This window comes from Neomonachus schauinslandi, chromosome 4 (genome assembly GCF_002201575.2).
Source record: "Neomonachus schauinslandi chromosome 4, ASM220157v2, whole genome shotgun sequence".
NCBI lineage: Eukaryota > Metazoa > Chordata > Mammalia > Carnivora > Phocidae > Neomonachus > Neomonachus schauinslandi.
In genome coordinates this window covers 97,157,210-97,171,830 of record NC_058406.1, presented here as the reverse complement: position 1 = coordinate 97,171,830, position 14,621 = coordinate 97,157,210, and the positions used below count along the sequence as shown (strand labels likewise).

Sequence of the window (14,621 nt, the reverse complement as noted above, 5' to 3'; positions counted from 1 at the left end):
GCACACATTCATATGCTGGCACACTCGTTCATGCATGCACACACATACATATACACACTCATATATCCATGCATACACACAGTGCAAGTATACATACACAAGCACACGTTCATACATGCATGTGCGCACACACTCATACACAGGCATACTCGTTCATGCACGCACATACACATGTGCAAGTATACATACACAAGCACACATTCATCCACAGGTACACTCATTCATGCATGTGCGCACACATGTATATATACACTCATATCCATGCGTGCGCGCATACACACACACACACGGACACACACACGGACACAGCTGACTCCCACTCCAAACAGACACGGCCAACTCCTCCTCCTAACTTCCAATTACGGTTCCTGCTGCCACACCCACCATTCACTCTCCCAGTCACCTCTGCTTGAATTGTGTGCCATCTCCGACTCTCCACTCTGAGGGTCCCCAACTCTCACACTGCCCCCATTCCAGGACTTGCACACAGTGGATGCTCTATAAATATTTGTGAACAAAAGTGGAAACCTCATGAACAACCATCCTCATTCGGGCTCTCTTTGCTTCCAGCCAAGACGATCATGATAACCTCCCAACGCACCTCTAGGGAGACACAGTTATCTGCACAATAAACTCCCGTGGCTTTTCTTCTCACTTCCTGAGTAAGAACACACTCCCCAGCCTGGCATGCAAGGTGCTCATCAGTGTGAGTCTAACCCATGTGTCCAGCCTCACCGCCTCCCTCCTTCCGATACATAGTCTACGCTCCACTGAGACCACACCTCTCACCATTCTCTAACCACCTCCTATGCTTCCAGGTTTTCTGTCTCCCTTCCTGCTGTTCCCTCTGCCTCAGCACCTGGGACAGCTGCTCGGTTGGTTGCTGAACAGATGACTGAACAGACTCTCCCATTCTACTCCATCCTCCACCTCCAAGTGAGTCAGTTTAAACCCTATGGAACCAAACACAGAAAAAGGAGAGCACAGCGGGGTTGCAGCTAGGGCATATACATACATATACATATACACACTCATGTGCATGCATGAACGAGTGTGCACATCTAGAGGAATCGCGGCCTGGCAGGAGAGGAGAATCTCTTTGTTGACTGGTTGGTCTCATTCTCTGTTAAGACTAAATCTCAGGCCCCCAAAAGGGAGGACCTTAATGCAAAGGCAAACAAAAACCAGTGGGTTCCTGTCTTGGGAACTCATAAGGCACAGGTTCCAGGGATTTAAAGGATGTTCATCAAGGGTCGTCTGGACTACCCACCAGCCTTTCAGGTCCACTTTGGTCTTGGACTCCCGGAGAAGCTATGGCTCCACTATGTCACAGTGGCAGGAGCGCCGGTGGGCTCTTCTTTAGTTTTTGTTTTAGTGCACGTGTAGACATTTTCCTTTATTGTTGTTCTACAAGTTTAAACATTCTGTGCATTAACGGCCCGTTCCTTGAAATCCATCATGCACGTACTTCTCCTATATAGCCTTTTCTACTTAAAGGAGAATGCCTACTTTGAACTTACCTGTCATACCTCTACTTCATGTTCAACAAACCTTCACAGAGACCCCACCACCCACCAGGCTTACTGCTCTCTAAGGATTTTATCTGAACGCTGCCTTCAACTTTGATTATTATTGTATATATGTCTTCTGGACCTTCTGTAGGACTCTGCCCGGGGACAGGGACCCCCTACCTAATTCATCCATATGTGCTATGCCTGCAGTGCCTTGCACATAAAAGACACTAACACTCTTGCTGAATTGGAGTAAATTTAATATTTTGCATAAAAATGCTGATTTTTGGCATAAGCATTTCATCACTACTGATTACCGCTATATCCTGCTTGATCTCATCAAGAAATCGGCTAAGAATGCTATGGTGGTTATGTTTAAAAAATGCTTATCAGTTGAGGATGCATACTAAAGTACTTAATGTCAAAATGACATGTGTCTGGGATATGCTTTAAATTCTTCCAGAAGAAGAAAAAGTGCGTGCATGCGTGCGTGTGTGTCTGCAGGAGGGAGGAGAGATGAAATAAGATTAGCAGAATACTGGTAATTATTGAAGCTGGTGCTTCTTTCTACTTCTGTGTTAGTTTTTTTAAAATTTATATTCCAAAAAGCAAAAAAAAAAAAAAACCTAACAAACAACCCACCCACACTGTAAGCCCTTTCACAGAATATTGAGGACAGTCTCACCATGACATCATCACTTCTATTCTTAGAAATAAGGATCTGCTCCCTATTCGGGCTCCAGGACGCTGTCTGCTCATAGACACACCACCTCCTAAAGCTACGGCCTCCAACACTGCAACCCTCTCCCCACCCCCTGCCCAAAGAAAGACTTGGCTTTTTTAATACGGGTCATTAAACTCCCTCGTTACAACTTCCAAAAACAGTGAAAAGCTGTCAGAGTCCTTGGCTAAATTGTTAAAGCAGATACTTTGTGCCTACTGTGCGCAGGGACCTGCACTGGAGGTTTTCACAGAGACTGCCTCCTTTTCCTCTCACAGTAATTCCGTAATAAGGGCGGTGTTTCATCATCCCTGTTTGAGAATGACAAGCACAGCAGCTGGCCCTGACTGAGGCCTTCCTGTATGCCGGGGGCCGTGCTGTACATTTTCCTTGCCTTCTCGCTTAAGCTTAACAACCTCATGACCCAGGTACGATTTTCATGTATGTTTCCTAAATGGAAAAAAAAAAAACAAACAAACAAAGCAAAACAAAACCCAAAGCCCAGAGGAGTCAGGTTGGAAGCCGAAGGTCTCGCACGGCGCGTGTGAGCAAAATGACGGCTTGGCTCCCACCAGGACCAAACCGCACAACCTCCTTATACGCCCGATTATTAATACTTTCTCGAAGCCTGCTCCGTCCCAGAAGGCAAGAGTGGTAATCACAGCCGAGGCACTGATCCCGAACTGTGTACAACAGGGCCCTGTTCTAATACCCGCTTTGAAGCTTCGTTAACTTGGAGAGCTCATCAGAGGAGCAGGCTGCGTACACGAGTTAGAGGAAACCAGGAGAAGGCGTGCCCTCGCCTCTGCTGAGGCCGGTTCTAGTCTCTTGAATTGGGCCGGTACTCCGGGGGCAGCCGAGCAAGTTGACTAATTGTCAGAGTTGCTACTCTCGTCATTTGCCAAACAATTAAATGTTCTCTCCCGTTTAAACAGACAAGGCTCTAAAAGCCTGTTGTTTGGGGGAGACACTTGACCCCACGTGGGCAGAATCTTTATTAGGAGGTTGTTTTCAGCACTAGCCATTTTGGAGGAAATAGTAGTATCATTTGGATGACCCTTGTGCAGTTTTTCTCTCTTCATCCTCACTCACTGCTCCCAGAAGAGGAAGAGTGAATTCCCAGGTTTGGGAGCAGGGGCAGAAAGACGGCTGGGTGTGGTCAGCCCAACCCCTTCTCCTTGGGAGCGGCTGCTTCCAGGACACACATCCCTAGTCCCTCCATGCCCTGAGACAGACCTGTATGTCTTAGTTAGATAAGCGCTTGGTGCGGAAGAGTATGTTACATACTGACCCTGCCTTCCCCAAACACCAGTATCATTATTACCACCCTGAGAATGAACAGAGACCTTGAGTGCCAGGCACTGTGCTAAACACTTCATATGCATTCTCCCATGAAACCAAGGAAACCAAAGCATCACACCCAAGATAACATGCCTAGAACGTGGTGGAGCAGGACCCCAGCACTTGCCCAGTGCTACCTTGCCTTCAGAGATAACCGTGGGCAGAGAGCTGATAATAGTTGCCCATAACGGTCTGCAGACCTGAGTCTGATCTCCTGTGGATGGCGCAGGACTCTGAAGTCTCTACCAAGTACTGAGCAGATTAGCAGCTCCTTTTATAGAAAAATAATTGCCTCCTTTGCTGGCACACTGCTGGAAGAGGGGACAGTCCTCTAGTGGGGGAGAGTGTCAATCAGGTTCTTAAGACTAAAACGCCCAACTCGGCTCTGCCTTCTACTCTTGTAGCTGAAACCCGTGGAACGCCCCCCAGTTAACACCACAGAAGCCTGGTACTTTGGGCACAGAGCCCAACCATAAACTGATTAGTATCCAACTCGTGCCAAAGACTCATTTGAGACATCTGATCGCGGAGAGAGATGGCCTACTATGCAGACTAGCTAGCCACGCCTCCTTAGATTCTCTAGTTTTAGCCATAGACTAAATTGGATCCACACAAAGCAACGTTTGTCCTCCACAGTAACTCAGCTTCTTACAGAAACTCCTTCACACACTTAAGATTTACGCCCTCAGCTTTTATAGAGAGTGGATATGAGAAACATCCATTTTAACAATCACTCAGAGCCTTTCATAAAGAACAGTTGAAAGCACTGTCCATTATGTTCTCCAATGCCCTTACATAAAAAAAGCACATGATGAATTCAGTGCCAACAAAAAGTTTGGCTCTCCCGGGCTTCCTTCATCAGAGGTGAACTGCGCAATCACATTTCTCTGTGCCCCAACTCTTCAAAACTTCAGAGGCAAATTCAGCGCTCAAGTGCAGCTAACTAATGCATCCCAACCACCTTGTGGTATCTATTCTTTGATTTGTTTTTACAATCTTGATTTTATTTTTATGTCTCTTACTTTAAATCAGGCTTCATTTTGCAAGCCAACTGGAATCTTTTTTTTTCCCCCCTCCTTCAAAAGTAGGACATAAATCCTAGTAAAAGAGGCTTTTTCTTACCTTCTACAAAATCATCACAGTCCTCCCAGCTGCTGCAAGTGCTCTTGGACTCGCTGGACCCATGCGCATCACTGCCCTGATCTCTGTCTGGTTAACACGACGGAACATATGAGAAGACCCCAACTAGCTTCAACTCCCTCATCTGCTCTGTGTACCAACCCCAAGCAAATAAGGACAAGAATGGCCCAGCTTTGAGGCCTCTAGGCTCTAGCGTTTCAGGAATAAAGGCGATTCCCAAAGCCAAAATGTTTCCACAAGATGGCAATACTTGGGACAGACTTGACTTTGGGACATAATTTTCTAAGTCTTTTTTTTTTTTTTTTTAAGATTTTATTTATTTATTTGAGAGCGAGAATGAGAGAGAGAGCATGAGAGGGGGAGGGTCAGAGGGAGAAGCAGACTCCCTGCCGAGCAGGGAGCCCGAGGCGGGACTCGATCCCGGGACTCCAGGATCATGACCTGAGCCGAAGGCAGTTGCTTAACCAACTGAGCCACCCAGGCGCCCTCTAAGTCATTTTAAACATTTCTTTTGAAATAAAAGAAACAAGCATTCACACCAATTGGTAGATTCTATTTTCCAAAGACGTCTGCAGTAATGTTTCTTATCCCCCACGCCCTTTTACCATGTGACCTTGCTACTCTCTCATTAAGAGATGGGGTCTCTTTCTCTGCCCCCTTGAACTTGGGCAGACGCTGTGATGGCTCTGACCCATAGAAAACAGCCAAAGAAGGGGCGCCTGGGTGGCTCAGTCAGTTAAGCGTCTGCCTTCAGCTCAGGTCACGATCGCAGGGTCCTGGGATCGAGCCCCACATCGGGCTCCCTGCTCGGCGGGAAGCCTGCTTCTCCCTCTCTCACTCCCCCTGCTTGTGTTCCTGCTCTATCTGTCAAATAAATAAATAAAATCTTAAAAAAAAAAACAGCCAAAGAGACGCTGTGTCAAGCCCTGGGACAGCTTTCCACTGTGGAAGGCTGGGCACTTCCACTTCCTGCCTCTTGGAAGCCAGTCACCACCTAAGAAGTGTGACCGTCCCAAGCAAAGCATTTGGTAAGAAGCCAAAGCCACATGGAAAGGGCCTGAATGAGACGCCACGTGGAGAGGGAGAGGGCCGGGGACACAGCGTCACATGCATGAGAAAGCCATCCGGAAGGGGATCCCCAGCCGTACTCGTCCCAGCTGTCCCTGTGTGCATGAGAGATGAACCCTGTTGAGTCCTTCCCTAAATCCTGACCGTCAAAATCATAAGCAAAATAAAAATCAGTGGTTTTCAGATGGGAAAGAGGGGGAGTCCTTCACTCACAAGGGTATTGTGGTATTTAACACATGCAAAGTCCTTAGCCCAGTGCCCAGTGTACAGTAAGTGTTTGATAAACAGTAATTATTATTTTTAATCTATCAAGCAGCAAAACTGAAAGTTCTGAGTAACACCTGCACAGGAAACCAACTTTCTCAAGAACTCTTTTGTGCCAACATCCCATAATCACATAACATAAGATGATCTCCATAAACAGAGTCCTTGGCAGGTCACCTGTCTTCCAGTCTCTGTTGGACACCTCTCAGTCATCTCCAACAGGCCCCACAGTGCATGAGGTAAGGTATCCACATACATGTTGTGTATCTAGAGACAACTGTAGAGCATCAGGTCAGGCCCATCCAATCCCGGGCAGAATCCAGATTGGAGGCCCTGGAGAAAAGTCAGCTGCTGTACTCACGCCTGACTCACCTCCTGAACAAGTGTCCAAGCAGCTGTAACAGTGTGAGGCACAGGGAAGGAGGAGGAGATACAGGAGGAAGAAAGAAGAACACAAGCGGTTTTTCTACCACTTACACGCCCAGAAGGTTAACCCATGTGCTAATATCTCTGCATATTCTGTAAGTTGGACGTTACTGCTTTCTTTGCAATTCTTGTTTTCCTGTGCACACGCCTGCACACTATCCAGGTTTATCTACCCATTCAGCCGACCTTTACCAAGTGCCCATCACGTGCAAAATGCCGCGCAAGGTGCAGGTTCTGCATCCCTTCCGTCAGTCAAGGTAAAGCACACTGCTGACTTTCACTGACAGGGGTGCTGGCACTCTGCAGGAAAACAAACAACTGGATCCTTAGGATCCTAATGGAGCCTTTCCCCACAATTTAGTGTCTTTATGTCTTCTCACTCTCTGGAGACCAGAGCCGCCAACAAATCCCTTCCGGTGAAAAGAGCCCCATTCCCTCCCGGAGCAACCCTCCTGATTTCTGACAGTCCCTGCGTCTCCCCGGGCAATGCTGGGATCAGTGCACCAGCACTTCAAAGAGGCCCTCACACTGGAGTGCAGGCAGCGCTTTCTAGAAAAAAAAAAAGAGAAAATCCACCAGAGCTCTGATTCTAAATTGGGTGGGGGGAGAGAAGGGGGTACCGGGAGTCAGCGCTGGGATCTGACGGCACCACACAGTGCACCAAGCATCAGAGCCATGAGACAAATTCAGCTCCAGAGATGAAAAGTCTTCTTTTGGTGCTGACAACATCTGTTTTATTTTGAAGGTTGCTAAGGAGAGTTCTAGCTGGGCCAACATTGTTCCAGTTCAGTACTTCATAGAGAGACTCTCGCACAGGGTTCAGACGGCAGGAATAAAAGCTCGCCAGATAAACCCTGCTCCTTTTACTGTGCAGATATCAAAGAATCACTTTGCTACCAGGGATGATTAACACCCTGCCTGGGCTCACTCGGAATTGGCCATACCTCTGCTCACTCTCTTATTCCTCCTCTTCTCCCTGCCCCCTTTGTCCCCACTTGCCAACTCCCCCTCTCTGCCAAATAAAGCCTCATTAGGAAGAAACAGACAGCGAATGTGCCACTAACCCGGTAGTATTTGATGCGGAGACGAGGAAGAGTGAAGTGTGAGATGAGGGTCATGGTGGGAGGATGCTCAGCATCAGACGATGGAGGAAATGATTTCCCGGCCTTTAAAGATCTGGTTTACCTACTAACACCAGAGCGTTGCCAAATGCCCGCATCGGGGCTCAGAACAGCCACGGGACAGCAAAGAGATCAAGCTCAAAGCAGAAGAGTCTGACTGGTAGGTCCAGCTCCACCTCTGTAATGGCAGAGGTGGGAGGCGAAGCACCCCATCCTCCACTCGCCCCTATCCTGCTTAAGCTATTCTAAGATGGTAACAGGAATTAGAAAAGTCAGGCCTGAAGGGCAAGCATTTAGGAAAATAAGGGCCAGGGAAGATGCGAATGAAAGAAAGGCACAACAATTTCACATATATGCCAAGCTGTTATAAAGTGAGGGCCACGGTGGCCAACAGCTGAGGGCCACTCTGCTCCTCCAGCTGGGTAAAGAGCCCACCAGGACAGCCCAGGGAGCCAGGAAGGCCCTTCCATTTAACTGGTATCTGCAAATAAAATCATGTTGGGATTCCAGGGCATTCAGGAAAAAACAAACAAACACCCAAAGCACCACATTCCGTTAACTGAAGGAATTCTCTTTCTGTTCTGGGCTTTAGGAAAGCACCAGCTCCTGCCAGAGAGCACCTCAGAGTCTAGGAAAGGACAGGAAGAATGGCCAGTGTTCTCACTCCAACGAAGATCCATTTCAAAGAGCCATTCAGCAGGGCCCACCCTGCAAATCTTGACAACAAAAGGAAACTCTATCCTCTCAAATGAGGGCCTTGAGACAACTGAGGCCACATTATCTAAACATTTCCCTTGCCTGCCAGATTCTATTTCAGCCTGCTTTGCTTCTCTCCCCTCCCCCCGCCCCACCCCCCAGCTTGGGATCTCTCCAGGCTAAAGCATGCTTGTCCTGATGTAAAGAACGCCAGGATAATGCAAAAGGCGCAGAGCTCTGCGGAGTCCTGATATCCTAGCAGAGGGAGTAAAGCCCCAGAGGCTAAGGGCCACCTTCCCAGCCACTCACCTAGCCAGGTCACATCCACACTGGCCGGGGCAGACCTGGCCTCTGCCACCTTGTACCAGCTCCTGTTGTGTCCGGGTGCCCAGAGCGCCACGTGGCAGAAATAGTAGCCGGAGTTTTCTTTGCTAACATCTCGAACCAGTAAATGGTAGGAGCGTGCATCCACATGGCTCAAAGCAACATGGGGAGAGCTGTGCACAAGGGAATCCCGGTCCAGCCGCGCCAACACGGGCGAGCCAGGCAAAGTGCTGTCGGGCGACCTGCCGAAGTACCACGTCACCTCGGGTCGGACATCATCTGCTCGGTCTGTTGTGATATTGCAGGTCAGATCCAGCTCCTTTCCCTCAGCCACAGACACGCTCCGGGCCACAGCTGCTCGCAGAACTTGAAAAAAAAAAAAAAATACATCTAGATCATCTGGGTTATGTTTGCCCCTCCCTCCCTCCCTCCCTCCCTTTAGATCATCTCCTTCTATGTTCTTATTTATGGCATTAAAGTTAGAAGGCTTTGTGCGATTCTAAGTGCTTGAGAAATATTTACTGAATAAATTAAGGAAATTATAATACATTTCTTTCCATTACATGAAAATACTAACAGCAGCAAACACTTACATACACTTATGAAATGCCAGGCACTACTCTGAGTGCCTTAGAAACGTTAACCTTCCTTCAAAACGACCGTAGGAGGTAAGTACTATTATTATCTTCATTTTACTGATAAGGAAACTGAAGCACAGAGAAGTTAAGTAACTTGCCCAAGGTCACACAGGTAATACTTGGCAGAGCAGGGACCCAAATATGAGCTGTCTGCCTCCAGGGGCTCTGCTCTTAACTGTTAACGCTTGTTTGAAAAGAAGTCGAAACATCACAAAACTAAAATTATAGCTTCTCCATGTGCTTATGGTAAGACTTGGGTGATTTTACAGAGAAAGGATAGCTCAGTGCTGACCGGCATGCGTTATTAGTTGGGGACCAGGGGCTTGGGGTTGGAGGCTGGACTGCAGGAGGTGAGGGTGAAACCACATCTTCTGGGTGAAAAAGGAGAAAATCCTAAACAGAAGGACCAGGAAAGTGAAACCAGACAATATGCCTTATGAGTCAAGCCTTCAAAATGCAATGTAATGGAATAAATGCAGAGCATCATTTATTCCATTAGACATACCCACCTTAAAGCCAAACATAAAACAGATATTCTAAAACCAAAACACAATGACTTTCGGATTATCCACGCCACTGCCTTCTCACAAGACTGTGGATAATTAAAAGTAGACTATATTTAGATGAAGTATTGAAGTATTTGGTGTCACAGTCTCAGGGCAGATCTGGTTTCAGCATTCCCCTGTCAAAGCTTTTTACATGGAAACATTTTACTTTGAGTGTTTTGTTTTATTTTTAAAGAAGTTGAACATCTGTAATCAGAGTAGAAAAACATTCAATTCATGGTAATGCTCTGGGAACCACTGCTTAGATGAGAAATAGCTAACACCTCCCAGGGGATTCAAGTCGAGGCACAGCCCTGGTCTTCCAAGACTGGTTCAGCCTCAGCTGCTATCCTGAGTAAGCTCAGCAACAAAGGCTCGTGCCTGGCTCAGAAAAGGCCCAACCCCAAAGCCCATGCCCTCTGGAGCAGACTGCTTTCATATAAATGTATCTAAAGCCTGACAACATTTTCAACAAGCATTTTAGGTCAAGTTCAAGACCCACCTTGATGAAGACAGAAAATGAGGTGGGTATAGTATTATAAAAGGGAATTTAAAAGTCTGATTTCTCACCTCCACCCACCCTCCAAATTCTTCCTCCTCCTTCACCCCTTTAAAGGGGCCAAAAGTAACCTGAGGGCATCTTTTGAGAGGGGTCAGTATGGGAACCGCCACTCTGAGCCTGCACTGTGGGTTTCGAACAGCCCCATGAGCAATGCCTATGGTCAGAGACCCTGGAATACTGCTGGAGTACCTCTGTGCCGGCTAGAAGTAAAAGGCGGCTCAGGAGGGAAGCAGGTGAGTGTGGAAGGGGTAAATACACAGCGGTGGACTGCAGGTATGGACAAAACGGATTCTTAGCTTTAGGAATAACTGAAGAGTTCACTTTGTAATCTTCTCTCTGCAAGGCGCTAAATAGCTTGCCCCATCACTAACCATTGTTCCCGTATGTTCTGGATTGCGGGGCGATTCACAGCTGGGAGACAGGACAGAGCAGGTGGAAGGAAAAAAAAGAATAATTTCTAAGGACTCGTAATGCAAGGGGATACCCCGGACAAAGCCTGTGGTGGTGAAGCTTTCTCTGGTTGGATAGAACTGAAGCCATAAATTAGATACCAAGATCTGCATGAAGCAGACCACTCCCAACATGGGGGGGGGGGGGGAAGGGTATTGCCACATATATAACACAGCCCCACTGTTTAAGTAGCTTTGGGCTGTTTATCATAACAATGCAGTAAGAATATTTAAGAAGCTAGCTATGGATAGTACAGGTGTTGACAAAAAGAGAGAGGCCAGCCCTCTACCTGGGGTCCAAGAAGATAATTTAGGAAGTCTGTGACCTGGGTGGGAAAAAATCTTGTCTTTGTTTTTACTAATCTCTACCTGAAATATAGCATCTCCCCTCATTACGAAGCTAAGCAACAAACCACTATACTCTGGTTTCTCTTCATATCGTATAAATCTTTCGCCTTTTACTATATATTATTTAATGCATTAATAAAGCACAATATTACTATGTAACAAATTTGTCTTAAAATATTTCGATAACTATTTCAATAGAATCATTTTCCCTTGTCATCTTATATACATTTTTAATGAACTAAAACACGTTAATTCCGAGAAGGGGTCTGTGGGCTTCAAGACTCTCAAAGAAGCCCATGGCAACAAAATGGTTATGAAGCCCAGGCTCAGGAGAGAGCCAGATGCTATTACGTGCATAAGAAGTTCAGAGTTTTCAAGTCTTACACTCGGTATTATGGATTTTGTGGCTTGTCTGAAATAAAGAATACCTTTACAATTGAAATTCTGCACAAAAAGATCACTTGTTGCAAATATGAAATTCTTAATCGTTCTGCCGCTCCACCCCCCTCCACCCCCCCCACCCCCCCCCCACCGAGAACAGTTGTGTGATGCAAACTGAATATCCCAGTTTCTTAGGACAGATTCCAGGCAGATCACGTCCTTAAATGCAGGTGACCCGAGTCCACTTAGAAAGTGATTTCTGCGGCCACTGGAAGACTGGCCATGATGAGTAGCCCCTTTCCTCGGCAAGAGCACCTCCCACCTCACTGATGGCCGCAGTCACTCAGGAACCTCAGTGCTGCTTTTTTACCAAATCCAACTCCTGGGCAGTGGTATAAATGCAGAATGAAGTGCTCAGGACCATGCAGCCTGCAGGGGGAAAATACTCCCCGTGAGGACCGTCTCCTGCTTTCCTTCCCATCTGAGCAACAGAGCGGCCACACATTCACATTTATACTCAGGAAATGAGTCTGCCCAAGGTCTTCCCAGTTTACAAAGCAGGAGGCAGCAGCGACAGATCTGAGGATGTTCGCCTCCCAGAAAACCAAGGACAGCCATCCATCCACAGCAATGACCTCATCCTGAGATGGTCTCCCTACACTGTCTCCGCTGGAGCTAGAGGCTCTATGAGGCCCAGGAATGTTCCGCAAGCACCTCTGACCCCAGGGCCCAGACAGAGCTGATCATCCGGTAGGTTCTTTATTAATGTTTGTTGGACACTGAGTCAATAACAGCTTGTTTCTCCTCTCTTACTTTTTATGGTTTTTTTAAAATGTATCTTGTATTTTCTTGCTTTCTTTTTTTTTTTTTTTTTTTTTTTTTTTTTTTTTTTTTTTTTTTTTTTTATTTTCTTGCTTTCTAATAGGAGTAGGAAAGAGGCTGGTTCACAGGTGAGGGCACAGAGAACCGCCTGCAGGGAGACCCCAGGGCTGGATGCACACTCCTGGGGTATGTGTCATACACAGACCAAGAAGAGGCCCAGCCCTAGAGAAGTCTCATCTAGCTGGGATGGCATATCTAGAGGATCCAAGGTAGACCAGACGTCTGGGGGAGAGCCGGACGCACTCCAACGGCTGTGCAAAATAGTCAATCCAGAAATTCAGGAAACACCCAAATAAGATAAAGCCAAAACAAAATAAAGGGAGCAGAGGGGGGACAGCTCCGCCCCGAAGCCCCCCTGAACACCAGGCCAGACCTCATTCTGGCACTTGAAGGGACTTAATCTTTCAGTCAACAAATTGTCTTAGTGTTTTATGCAACTCGCAGAGTCCCAGGAGTATGAATCCAGATGAGAAGCAGCTGTAAAGCCAAACCACAGGCAGCCGGCACAAAACAAATACACCTTCCCCAAACTCTCACCACCACCCTACTCGCCCTGCCCGTCAACGGGAGGCCTCACGTGGCCAGCACCGACCTTGTCCCGCAAAGGACGGGGCTCCCAGCTGGTTCTTTACCCGGCCCCTGGCCGGAAAACAGGCCAGAGCGTAAGCCAGACAAGTTCCAGAAGCTCACCTGTTGGCTGGATCAGCACGGTGGCCACTTCCACGGCTTTCTCTTGAATCTCTTGCCAGCTGCCCTGCTCGCCGATCCACTCGCTAACCACGCACCTGTAGGAGCCCTGGTCCGAGGCCAGGGCGCGGGCCACGGCCAGGCGGTAGCCGTCGCCGCCCACGGTGTCCAGGCGCACGTCGCCGGCGCGGTAGCGCTGCTCGTAGCCGGGCCCCGGGCGGAAGCGGCCCTCGTGGGTCAGGGCCAGCACGCTCCGCCGGGCCGCGCCGCGCTGCAGCTCCCACAGCAGCGCCAGGTGTGTGTGCAGCGGCGACGCCGTGGAGGCCGCGCAGCGCAGCTCGAACGGCTCGCCCAGGCGCAGGCTCAGGCCCGGGGCGGGCGGCGCGGCGGCACCCACGCGCAGGGCATCGGCCAGCACTGCGGGAGGAAGCACAGCCGTCAGACGCGCGGCGCCGCGCCCCGCCCGCGGCCCCTGCCGGCACCCGCCCCCTTCTGGGGCTTTCTGGCCGCCGCGCTGCGCCCTTGCCCTGTTCTAGCGCCCACACGGGAACGCTCTCCCGTTTTAATGCGTGTGTAATCCCAACTGACTTTCTGACCTGAAAAAGAAACTTAAAAAAAAGAAGAAGAAAAAAGGGAAAAAAGAAAAAGGAACGGGGAGAAAAAGGAAGGAAAAAAAAAAGAGAGAAACAAAAAAAAGAAGAGGCCCTAAAGACACCCCGCTTCCCCCCCCGGCTAGAACTGAAGGGAGAACACTCCCTTTTGCGAGTTGTGCCTTGGGGGTGGGTTTCTGCCACCCCTGAGCAAGTTACTTCACTCCTCTGTGCCTCAGTTTCCTCATCTCTAAAAAGGGATGACAACTGGAACCAACTCAGGGAGCTGACAGCGCTGAAAGAGTGATAAGCAGAGGTGCTTGGCGCTCAGCAATGTTGGTAAAATAACTGGCTGTTACCGTCACACACTCCTCTGTTAGGGCACCAGGCTCCAGAATCTTCTACCAGTTAAAGCAGCATGATCCAAAGAGGGCAAAAGTGTGGCATGAGCTGCCTGTGCCCTGAGGCCTGGGAAATGCCTGAGAACAACTAGGGTGAGCAGAAAGTACATGCAGAAAAGGAACCCGTCAAGGAAAACAGAACCCTCAGCTATGTACCCTAAAAGGCTGGCTCTTTACAGAGTCTAGAATGAGGGGGCCAGAAATCCAGAAAGTATTGGTGAGTGCTATTTAGGAAGGGAAGTGATAATTGAGATAACCAGAGAAAAGGCCTCTACCAAGGAGCGTAGCCAATCTCTGAGGCTTGTCTACAAGCTGGATAAAAGAACCCTCCAACCCTACTATTCACTACCTCTTTGGTTTTTCTCGAAATTCCACACTTAGAAACTAATTTAGTGTCCTTGAGAAAAAACTGCTCCATCTTTAGAAAGACCTATCCCAAAGACCCTTCTCTACTGCAAAATGAATATAATGACCTTCTAGTATATCCACCAGTCTGTGAGTCCAGTTAACAGGACTTGGTTCTTGA

The 14,621-nt window shown here is 48.2% G+C and overlaps 1 protein-coding gene across 1 annotated transcript in view; it reads right to left on the bottom strand.

Annotated features, from left to right (window-relative positions):
- The window catches only part of PTGFRN (prostaglandin F2 receptor inhibitor), a 79,284-nt gene that overhangs the window by 25,652 nt on the left and 39,011 nt on the right, over positions 1-14,621 (bottom strand). Inside the window, exons 3-4 of the mRNA XM_021689951.2 lie at positions 13,108-13,521; positions 8,598-8,978 (exon numbers count right to left, since the gene is read on the bottom strand). Coding sequence (XP_021545626.1) covers positions 8,598-8,978; positions 13,108-13,521 — 795 coding nt within the window. The remainder of the gene's footprint in view (positions 1-8,597; positions 8,979-13,107; positions 13,522-14,621) is intronic.